This window comes from Falco punctatus (genome assembly GCF_963210335.1).
Source record: "Falco punctatus genome assembly, chromosome: 5".
In the NCBI taxonomy this organism is placed as follows: Eukaryota; Metazoa; Chordata; class Aves; order Falconiformes; family Falconidae; genus Falco; species Falco punctatus.
This window is the reverse complement of record NC_137584.1, coordinates 58,617,602-58,629,173: the sequence shown is the minus strand read 5'-3', so window position 1 is coordinate 58,629,173 and position 11,572 is coordinate 58,617,602. Positions and strand designations below refer to the sequence as shown.

Here is an 11,572-nt window from a genome sequence, read left to right as displayed (position 1 = left end):
GAACAAGTCTCTTTTGTGACTCAGTGTCATCCACTTTCTCATTCCCTATTATTCCATCGTGACTTCATCTTTTTTCTTTTTTTCTGTTCTGCCTAAAGAAAGAAAAAGAAATGATAACCCTTCCCCTTGTGGCATCTTTTTCTTGACCTCACAGAAAGTTGTGCAGAATGATCAATAGAAAGCACAGTAAGTGGTACAATACTGTCATTACTTTCAGTATTGACATAATAGAAAGAAGCATCTGCTGTCTTTAAACTGTTACATTTCACAACAATTGCTTTGTATTTCCATAGCTACAGCTTAGAAAGCAATGTCGCCCTTGTCTTCCCTAGGCAGGCGGGATTATTATTTTATACAACTAGAACTAGCTATTGGATAAAATGCAAAATGTCATTTCTGGACATTTCAGATAGTTATTTCATATGGAAGATCAGTTCTCAGTTTGCAGCTTGGTACCTGTTTTAAGTAAGTGATTTTTTTTTTTTTAATTATTTTTTTTTACCATGATTGCTATTCTCACTTTTATCCATTGCACTTCTCTCTGTGGGATTATTATCAAACTACTTACCAATGTGCATGGCTTCTCAGTGCAGCGGGTCAGGCTGTGGAGTCAGTTTTATGCTAGTTATTTGAGTGTAAATTGTCTCTTCACTGGCAGATTGGCAGCTGTGTCAATGGCTTCTGGGGGAAAAATAACCTAAGAGAGATTCTCAATGTATGATTAATTTCTTTATATTTTGCTAGAACAGAGAAAAGAATTGGCACACTACAACTGGCTGTTTATCCAGGAGCTTCAAATTAAAGTGTTCATTTGTTTGGAAACCTGCCAGTCTATCTCATAGCTATGCATAGATTTATTAATGCCTGATTTTGCAGGGGTTAAGAGATGAAATGGAAAGCTGTAGTAAAGTCTGTAATGAGCTGCTCCAGGATGGCTGGGGACACTTACTCTGAGATGGTAGGCTATGCCTAGAGCTCTTGAACACCCAAAAGCTGTACTCCCTCCCGCTCCTTGACACCATGCCTGACTCAAAGCCCAGTGGAGAGAGGAAATAAAGACACTTGCCCATCCATATCTCTCTTCCAAAGACTGTACTCAAAGAAGATTAAGCCCCCATGGCTGCAGGAAGTAGAATCTACGGTTTTGTTTAATGTTTACACTTTTGATCTACATGACCTGTGCATCTTAAGTTCTTCCTGCTCTGAACCAAGATGAACCCAGCCTCTGCCTTTATTTTTCCAGCACAGCTTCAAAATCAACCTTCTTTCTGTTCTGAGTTCTAAGCCTTCTAGGAGAAAGGCAGGCTCTATGGTTATTGCTAGGCTCAAGCAGCTGAGTTGTCCAGTTAGAACCAAACACAGAAGGGAAGATCTTCTTCAAGTAGTTTGTTTTCTAGGTGGATTAAATGAAAGCATACTTTCCTGTTTAGATCCTCCCATAATAACTTCGGAGCAGAAAAAATGGTACTGGAAATCCTTGCAATTTTTAATAGTTTTTTCTGATCCATTTAGTTATTTACTGTACATGCTTCTAGTCCTCTTTAATCTCTGTATCTGGCATCAGGACATTATAAAGAAGATCAAAGACACTAATGCAGTGTCTGGACAGTTCCTTTGTTCTACTTACCATTTCATCCCTTTGAAGACTTAATTGCAATTTAAATTTGTAAACAAGTGTTTTCCAGTTTTAAATAAGAAACAGTTATACATACCTTGTTAGCTACACTGCAATTACATGGCAAAAGAACCTGTAATACCATTTTGCTTACTAGAAGGGTTATATAATTAGGAGATGTTTTCTCACTGTTTGATATGAATACTAGATAACAAGGTAGGTACGCTATTTTTAGTTGGTTGAAAAACAAAAAAATAGATCAGTAAAAGAGCTTCAATTCTTCAGTGTTTTGTTAGAATAAAGGATCATCTACATATTTTCCTGAAATGAATGTCAGAAAATGTACATGAGCAGAAATTTTGTGTTCTTGCCTTTAATTTTGCTGTCATTGTGGTTAATTCAACAGATACCACTACCAATAGTGTGGGCTTTTTTTTTTGTTGGGTTTTTTGTTTTGTTTTTTTTTTTTCTTAACACGGTCAACATACAAGAATTAACATGATATAAGACTAGAACGTGGCTCTGAGATGAATATGGAGGAAATGCATAAAAAACATTAATTAGAACAACTTCATCCAGTTGATCTTCAGATACCTGAATGAGTCTGAAAATACAGCTTGAATTTTTTCATTGTATTGTTTGGTTAATTTAGATTTTGTGGAACAGTTACAGATTCTGTAGTTTCTAAGTGGCTTATTTTATTTGTTGTCGCTACAATTCCAGTAACAAACATATGCACAGGTACAGATCAATGCTGAAACAGTTTCTTGCTTTAAATTAGATTTAACAACAGAATGTAGAATTTGGGTTACTAGTCTTAGCCGCAGCCATGAACTTTGGGAAAAAAATGAAAAATGCCTGTGAAGTGTTTCAGTATACTGTAACTCTTTGTACGGTTGTTGTATTATCTTGTCATTTGACTGTTTCAGAAGATTGTGTTAAATGTGTTCCCCCAGCTACCCACCTCCTACTTTTTCTGTATAGGTATCCTAATACAAAGAATTGTCTGCTCAGTTGTTTTGCGTCGGATCCTTGTGTATGACTTGCAGTTCCAAATTACTGATAATCCCATACTTCTAAAGTTTCCTGCATATTTTATCTAATTATACTAAAACTTTCTTTAAAGTAAAAGCCAAACAGCTCTTTGCACTAATTTATACCTCCTATATGCTTTTCCATACTTTATGGGGGCTTTTGAATACTTTCTTTTGAAGTATTATGTGTCCAAACAATCACTATGCCTGTTTGTGGAGGATAAATGAGTTACACATGAGTATATTCTTAGTGTAATACATTGCAGGAATATAAGGTTGTATAAAACCATACATGTTTCACGTTGAAATTTTATGCTCCCTATATTTTGTCAGAAGGAGCCTCAACTAAGAGTTAGTAAGTAATAAATATTTTCCCTAATTCTCTAAGTTAGGAGAAAGAATGGTTTAAATTAATTTTATAGCTTCCCTATATTTTCAGTAAGCTATTGGGAAAACAGAGCCTTGAAATGTTACTTGACCAGATTCGTGACTTCCCAACAAGCTGGTTTTAATGAGCAGCTAATGGTTATTTGAATACTATTATTTAAGATAGCCTATATTTAAAGGAAAAGATGGGGTTTGCCTAGAGGTGAGCCAGTGGAAACTGAGGTGCACTGTAAAAGCTCTCATATTCCGACTGAAAGATTTGCCTTGGACATCTGATCAAAATGACATTTAGTTCCTGTCAGAAGTTACAGGTTATTTATATAACTATGGGTAGATTATGACCATGTGTAGATATATAGTTATCTATGTAGGTATATAGTATGTAGATACATTTCATTCCAGGTGAATGGGAAACCAGTTAAGTTCGTTCAGTCCTAAAGGAGAAAGTGTGCAACCAAGAGGAAGAGCTGTTGTTACATGCTCAGCTGCAGGAACTGCATGCATAAACTGTGTGTCTGTACATGCCCACAAATGAATGTCTGCATTGCTGAAGTCCAGGTTTCTTTTTTTCCTGGGTGAAGTACGTAGTTGTTGGAATTGAATGTACATGGTAAAGTATAAAAACGCAGTGTTACTGTAAAATTCTGCCTTTTAGGTGCCTGAATCTGGTGCTGTTCTGTGTAATGTAGAGAAATACTTAGATTCTAGGTCTCGGGTCTAACCATTTAGCTGAATCAACTTACCATTGTGTGTGTTTCCATGAATTGTTACATTAAGTGTGTTTAACAAAATGTGTAGCTAGATTAAACACAGTAAATAAGATCCTACCTTGTTCCTTGATTCTTAAAGAATTACTCATGTGGTTAATTCAAGACATACCAACAATCCCACTGAGCTCTTGTATGCTATTATGCTTCTGTACTTTGTGCATATATAACCAATGTCTGAAAGGTACATTTCCCAGGCTGCCTAGTTGAAAGGACCTTACAGGGAAGGTTGGGAGGAGGCAGTGCTTCCTGCGTGGAGTAGAAGGTGGGAGAATATTTTGGGGTCAGCAATACTATCAACAGGAGATGTTTTGCTACCAAAATCGTTACCAATTCTTATGTATATTGGAGTGAATTTTGCTGCAGGTTCCTGTTCTCCTTGGAGACTGCAAAAATAACAAGTTGTCTTAGGAGTAGGAAAATGCTGATAGCCTAATTTCTTATGGTTTTGTGTCTTGTGGTTGGCTGACTTCCTTGAATCAAGTTAATATTACAGTTCCTCCTGAGGTTGTGCTGAACTCTTCCTGGGTAAGGTGCTGTAGGAACCTCCCAGAAGGTGTGCTTTGGTACAGTGGATGCTCTGGTACCCAGAAGGACGAACTTGAACTTTTTTTGCCTGTTGTAGAACAGATTTTCTGAATTATTCTTCTTCCCTATTTGGTTTCTTTCATACCTTGTACAAGGATGAGCTAGCTCATCTAGCATTCTTTCTGTCTATGAAATCACTTTAAATCTTCTCTAACAACTGACTGTTTTCATTAAACTTGTTTTAAGAGACCTTTTACTCTGTTTGAAATCTAATAGAGAACTCTGGTGGTTTGAAGGGAAATAGGGACAGACACATAAAAAAAAAAAAAGACTAAGAACAACAAAGTCTTGGGAACTTTGCCTGCATACTTTGCTGCACAGTTGCTTGAAATTGTGGATGGTAAATTATTTAGGGTATAGATCACAGGGACAGTTTTTTGTTTACATTTTCAATAGATGGAAAGAGTTGAGATCTCTTCTGCCTCAAAAAGCCTGTCTTCTTCCTAATGTATTCAGTTTTTTGTTCCTCCCTTTTCTAAGCTGAAGACTAAGGCAAATTAGAGATGTGGTCTGTGAGGGTAGCCCCAGACACTGGTTCAGGTCAGAATCAAGAAATTAGTTTCTGTTGTTTGCATGGGGAAGAGAGACTTGAGAAGTTCAGATGACTTAGCACTGGAACTGAAGCATCCTATCTATGCTGATAGACCTGGCCCAGGACTGAAGTGGTCAGTGGTGGTGAGAGGATAGCGATGAAGCTGTCTTCAACAGAGCAGAATGGCAGCAGAAGCTCAAGTCTAGGAGAGAGAGCTACTAGGTGTGGCTGGAAAAAACAAGGGTTGTGGAAGAAAGATGGAGGCTGAGAACAGCAAGGGAAGCGTGAGAGAGGAGGTTGCTCGTGATAGGGCTCATGTGAGGAAGTTTCAGAACTGAGACTGACTGAAGGATGACTGCAGCCAGCAGTATGGTGGAGAGATGTTCAAACTGGAACTGTGATGTGACTGAAGTGAAGCCTTTGCAGAGGGACAGTGACCAGTGACTCTGGCTGTGGCTTGAGCAAGAAAGTGGAGACTGGAGGATCAGACTAGATTTTAGAGGACTTAGCCAAGAAGCAAAGATGAGAATTGGTACTGGCACTGACTGAGGTTGCAGAGGATCATGCAGAAGATTGGCATGCATGTGCTGTTTTGGAATGGTTTGTAATTACAGTTCAGTCCTGAAGTTTGAACTTGACCATTGGGTCTTTTTAAGTGTTACTCAGTTGTCTTTGGTGATTTGGGCCCATGTTGGCTTCCATTTTTATTTGACCATTGTCTAGCAATTCTGCCTAGCGAATAATCCTAAACTAATGTTCTGCCTTGAGCACAGGTCTGCCTTCTTTTTAGCTGAAGTACCAGTTGCTTCAAGATAGCCTTATCCCGCATTACCCCAAGACTTTCTTTAAGACTTAACCCTGTTGCCCCTGAGATTCTTCGCAGTATTTCCAAGATCTGCCTTGTACTTCTGCTCCTCCATCCATGAAAAAAGAAACTGTTTTCTAGACTGTGAGGACTAAGTTTAGCCTGATTCCCATAGCAACACTATTAATCCTCAAACAAATACCAAACAACAATTGTGTTTAGAGATGGAGGGGTGTTAATAAAGGTGATTTGGGAGTATTCCTACTGAATAAATGTGCTTTTCTTTTGTTGTGACTTCAGCAATCTAGGTTTTCCTGGCAAGCTGCTTCTTGGGTAATAGCTAAGGTATCAACTAATCCTGTAGGCTTTCAATTTTTATAAAAGGTTTTGTGCTTAAAGGTGGTGCTCTATTCTTGTGTGTGATGCCGGGCAGGGGTTCAGCACCTGTGCTGCTGCTCTTTATTTTCTCACTCAGGGAAGGTTGTAATTAACAAGGCTGAGTTCACCACATTGTGCTCTGCAGTGAAGTTGATGGTATGAATCAAATCAGTTCTGTTCTGTGAAATGGAGAAAATCCAGGTACACTGGGGGGGCTCTAGGTAGAAGAAATGACAGAAAGTTCTGCTTTCTGCATGAAAATATATTCAATTTCAAGTTGTTGAATACTCCAGACATGCTGCTTGTAACCTCTATTCCCTACTACCAAAACTTAAATTCTAATCTATTTGTAATAGAGAATACAGGCCTCTCTGGACCTGGGAAAGACGTTGTTCTCTTCTGTATTAATCACTATGCAGATGTCAGGAGTCAGCTGAGATGGCTGGTTACCCTCCCTGAAATCCAGACAAAAATTTTGTCCCAGATATAGCCTGGAGAAGTATTTTCTTCCACAACAGAAACAGATTGAGAACTTTAAAACAAGTTCTAAAGGAGTGAGAATGTTTTCTGTTATTGATAGGATGTATTTTGTTGTCTCTGTATATATCATACCAGGAAGGCCCAGGTCTCACAAACATTTGTGTATGTGCTTATCTTGGTTATAATACATACCGATCCTGATCTTGGACAAGCAGAAGAAGAAAGTAACTGGAGGTCCGGTATAATTGTGCACCCTTCACAGGTTTAGATTAAGTGATGAAGGTATGCTGCTCTCTAGCATTTAGAAAATTCAGATGGTAGGTATGGCATTTGTTTCTGCAAACTGTGTACATCTGTAAGGTTCTCAAGTTGCTGCAGAGGTACTTTTAGAGCAAACTTCCCCCCCCGCCCCCCCCTTTTTTTTTCTTCAGTATTGTTAGGAGCAAGGACATGTTTTGTCAGGGACTAATGAGGTCCAGGGTGATTGCTTTCTGGGAATGAGTGGTGCTTTCGCATACGAAATTGCTTCTGTGCAGACTTTACCAACTGATACCTTTAATAGCTTTTCAGAAGCAAAAAGGAGCGGAATCCAAATCATCTTTAGCAGGAAAAAGTTCTGGTTTACTTTGGTTTTTTTCATGGTGTGTGAATATTATATCTTTCTTAATTTTCGGGGAGGTCAATATTATAGCTGAAATAATTAATAATGATTGTCTTGACCTTTTACCTCTTTACTTTAAGGCCTGTTGGAAACCCAGTCTTTGCATGAAGCAGATGAAGATGTAGTCACTGATGTTGATTTCACCAATATGATTTCTGAAGAAGAAAAAGAAGAATTAAAGATTGAGCTAGCCAAGGTAATGAATTTGAATTTCTGTGTTACTGTTTCTGCTTCCTTAGACCGGAAAACATTAATTGTAGGATGAAGTACTACACATTTTAGTGAAATTATTCAAGACTACAATAATGTGAAGCAGTTAATTTCCTTAGATATATTTTGAAGATTGTGTGTCTTCTACTTGACGATTTTAAAGAGAAAGTTGAATATACCTTACCATTTTAGTCAAGACATCTTTACTTACAAACCTTCCTTTATAAAGAATGAAAGGTGCTGTTCTTATGAGGTCTGTGGTGGTCTTGTTTCAGTGCTTGTGATGTGGAAAAGATTCTTTTTCTGGTGCTCAGGAAAAGCTGCTGCTGCTGGTTACAGAAGAGAGTGATGATGATGACCACAGTAATTTCACCAAATTTTTGTTTCCTTTGGCACTGATGTGTTTGGAAAGGGTTATATTTTTGGTTTACATTTATTTGCTTAATTAAAGAACTTCAGGAGATGTCATGATACTGTGAAGGTTTAAAAATACTACTTAATAACAAGGAGATGGGAGGAAAAAGGTGTGGACAATGCAGTAGTTTTATTGAAAAGATTAAAGGCACTATCTAGATTGGTCTACAATGGGAGGGTGTATTCAGTTTTGATTACTGCTGCTGAATGCCACAGAAACAGAAGTGAAATTCCAAAATGGAAAGTGAGAGAATGGGGAAAAGTGAGGATTTACCTATTTTAAATACAACACAGGTAACAGAAATCACAGCTGTATGAAGGTAGGGAATTGTTTTTGTCTTAATTGAAATAATGAATACAACAGAAATATTTAAATTAATATTAAGTTGTAATAATAAATACTGTAAGAAGTCACATTCTTAATGGCAGTCAGGTCATTTGCCTTCCATGCCGATTTAGGATTTTCTAGTGAAACAAAACCCAAGATTATTTTTTTGCTTTAATGTTTTATCAAGCCTTGTGTTCCTGAGTTGCTAGTTAACTTTTACTACTTTGCTGATCCTGTCACATCTGTGAATAATAATAAGGAAGCTGAAACTTGACATGTTCGATTCATCACATAGCTATGAGGTAGGAGTTGGGATGTTCCTTACTGGATTTTTATCTATACCAGAGACAGTGGGACACACACTGAAACACAGTAGGATCCTTCTGAACATTAGGACACACATTTTTACTCTGTGTGTGACTGATCACTGGCGCAGGTTGCCCAGAGAGGTTGTGGAGTGTCCATCCTTGGAAACAGTCAAAAGCTGTCCGGGCACAGTCCTCTGCAGCTGGCTCCACATGGCCCTGCTTGGGCAGGGTGGTTGGACCAGATGACCTCCAGAGGTCAGTTCCAACTTCAGCCATTCTGTGATTCTCTGCTGTTTTCTGGTGAAAGGGACTTGAGAGGTAGATGGAAACAAGGAAGGAAAAAAAAAGAATGTCCTGCAACGACCTGATGATGATATGCCTTTGTCAAGAGAATTAATCTCAAGTGGTTCTGGGCATCCTTTCTGCTTGCTGATTCCTATGGGAGCAGAGAGTTCTCTGGTTCATGGTATAAACCCTTTAATTCATGTGCCAACACACAAGTGAGAGATTGCCTCTCAAATATTATGAGCTTGGCTGACCTAGAAATTATTTTTTAATTGCTTGCAGCAGTTTACTGGAACACAGTTTATTCTTAAAAACAAAATAAAACTGGTAATCATGCTAAGAACAGTTTGGTAACTTGAATTTAGAGTGAACAAAGTCTAAACTTAATTGAGGCTTGTAATTCTTGGAAAAGAGTGTGAAAAATATATAAGACCCTGACTCCTTCAGAAAGAAACCTCTGTGGGAATTGGCTAATGTTTTCTTTTGAAAAGCTATTAGTCTTTACTTTCAATCCCTCCCTGCTCCACCGGCGGTAGTTTAGTTTTCTTTCATGTCCTTATGTGTTAGGTAATACTTGTTTGAGCCTGTAGGAACAAGCACCTTTCTTATTATACTGAAAGGTTCAGATCTTCCTTAATGCTGCAATCACTTAATAGTACATATAATGGGGAGGTGTTATGAGCACCTGTTGTGCATGTATTTAAACAGAAAAAATTAGCTGCTGTGCATGTATTTAAACAGAAAAATTATGTTCTGTCTCTATTGTCTTCTTCCCCTTCCCTCCCTGACATTAGGAGGGGAACTAACATTGCTGTATTTCTGACACATTTTTTGTATCCTCTTTTCCTATTCCGCTGCTAGTAGTCTCGTACTGGAGACTTTTCAGAGCGTGGACTAAGTCTGTTCTTATATTGGTAGTCTGGCTAACACGGCAGGGCTCTGACTAAGAAGCCCTTGGAATTTCTACAGTGTGAGTAAAATGAGTAACCCTTACAAAAACTTCTAAGTCATTTGAATTAACAGAGGTCAGCCTGACATTTCAGAATAATAGCAGAAAATTGTAAAACTTTACATAAGGCCAGAAACTTGTGAGCAGAACGGATTTTTATTTCCTGCTCCCTCCAGCGTGAGGAGCATGATACAATGACTCTTGAATCATGATGGGGGCTGAGGTTTTGAGCTATCTCACTCATTGCTTCAGTCGTCCTTCCATTGCACCCATCACAGTAGTCTTTTACTCCTTGCTGTCTTCCACCTCACATACCTTCACAGAAGCAGCTATCTGGTTTGATCTACAAGCTTTCTAGCTGATGCACAGGTTCTAAGTTCATCTCTGTGTGTTACTGCATGTTTATTCTCAGTTTGAGGAAAGATGCGAGTACCGTTTTCTGCAAAATATGGCTAATTTTATTTGAATGTCCCTGATTCCTCTAGGTGCTGTTCACCCAAGGAAAAACTTATAAATCAACGGGTACTCAGCCTGGAGGTGTAAAATTTGAGCTATGTGATTTGGTACAGAGATTAAGTGCCTGTTATGTTTTGTGCAACTCTGTTATTCTGTTTACGATTACAACTACTTTTTTTGAAGTCTACCATAGTAAGGTGCTCACATTTCCTTACAAATACTTTAAACATTTGGGTATACATGTTATAATACACAGCAATTTGGAAAAGAGGTAACAATTCAATGATAATCACTAGGTTACTAAATACAATAGCTAATCAAAATTTAGGCGTCCCATAGATTGGCTTCATTAAGAGACAGTTTTTCTGTGTGTTTGCTGTAACTGTCTTCTGACATAAAAAGGATTATGTGAAAGAATGGTATAGAGGAGACGCAGTCTTGTGGTTTGGTTTTTTTTTTTGAAAGCCAGTGAAATGAAGGAAAACATTATTTTCTTCCTCACGAAGTGATCTTTCTGTTACCACTCACCCTCTCATAGTTGTTTTCCTACCACTGGTGTAGCTGGTGCTTCCTTATTACGTTTTTGGTCTGTCACTTGTTTTCCAGCTTTTCATACAGGATATAGCTGTGCAGAGAGTTGATGTTCGGTTCTAGCACAGCCAGGCAGATGCATGCTATACTCTGGCTGCCGCAGCAGTGCGTGTGGTGGTGAGGTGTATGAGCTTGCCCTGAGAATCCAGGGTGTCTCCAAGCCGCGGCTCCATGATGTGAGAGTTTTTATGGCAGTGCTCTTTCAGAATTTCTAACCCAGCTGTTTTCATCCGCGTGCCTCCTGGCTGGTTTTGGCAGCGTGGCTAGGAGGTGCTGCACTGTGAGCCAGTGAGTGACGTAGCCGTGCAGGCGTGAGTTGTGGTCATGCATCCAAAGGCGGGTGTGCCAGCTCGTGGGGGGCAGCGGGAGTTCCTTGGGAGAGCACTGGCTCCAAGACCTCCATGTCAGGGTACTGTGGCCTTGGTTTCTCTGCTGGCTTTGCTGTAGCTGCCAACTCCTTCTCAAGTTTTTGTCACCGTATTATCACACTGCTGGTTGCGTAACTCACTTTTTATTTCTTAAAACAGTACCTGACAAAGCCTGTCCCTCAGGTACATCTCACTCCTAAACAGTCACATTTGCCTTCCTTTCAGTAGTGATGTTATGTCTGTGGTACAATACAGGACCTCTATGGGTGCACTGCGTGTGCTGCTTTAATTGATCACTGCTGCCTTCTCCGTCTCCAGCCACTTGTTCTGCCCTCCATGCTGTACCCACACAGGTACTTGTGCATCTCTCTGCACTGGATCTAGGAACTGATCCAGCTTAAAAATAGCCCTTGTTT

At 39.0% G+C, this 11,572-nt stretch overlaps 1 protein-coding gene across 5 annotated transcripts in view; it reads left to right on the top strand.

Moving 5' to 3' along the window:
• TPD52L1 (TPD52 like 1) overlaps window positions 1-11,572 on the top strand; it is a 60,879-nt gene that overhangs the window by 12,705 nt on the left and 36,602 nt on the right. For all 5 annotated transcript variants that reach the window (XM_080389966.1, XM_080389965.1, XM_080389964.1 and 2 more), the window contains exon 2: window positions 7,328-7,443. In XM_080389966.1, coding sequence (XP_080246092.1) covers window positions 7,328-7,443 — 116 coding nt within the window. The remainder of the gene's footprint in view (window positions 1-7,327; window positions 7,444-11,572) is intronic.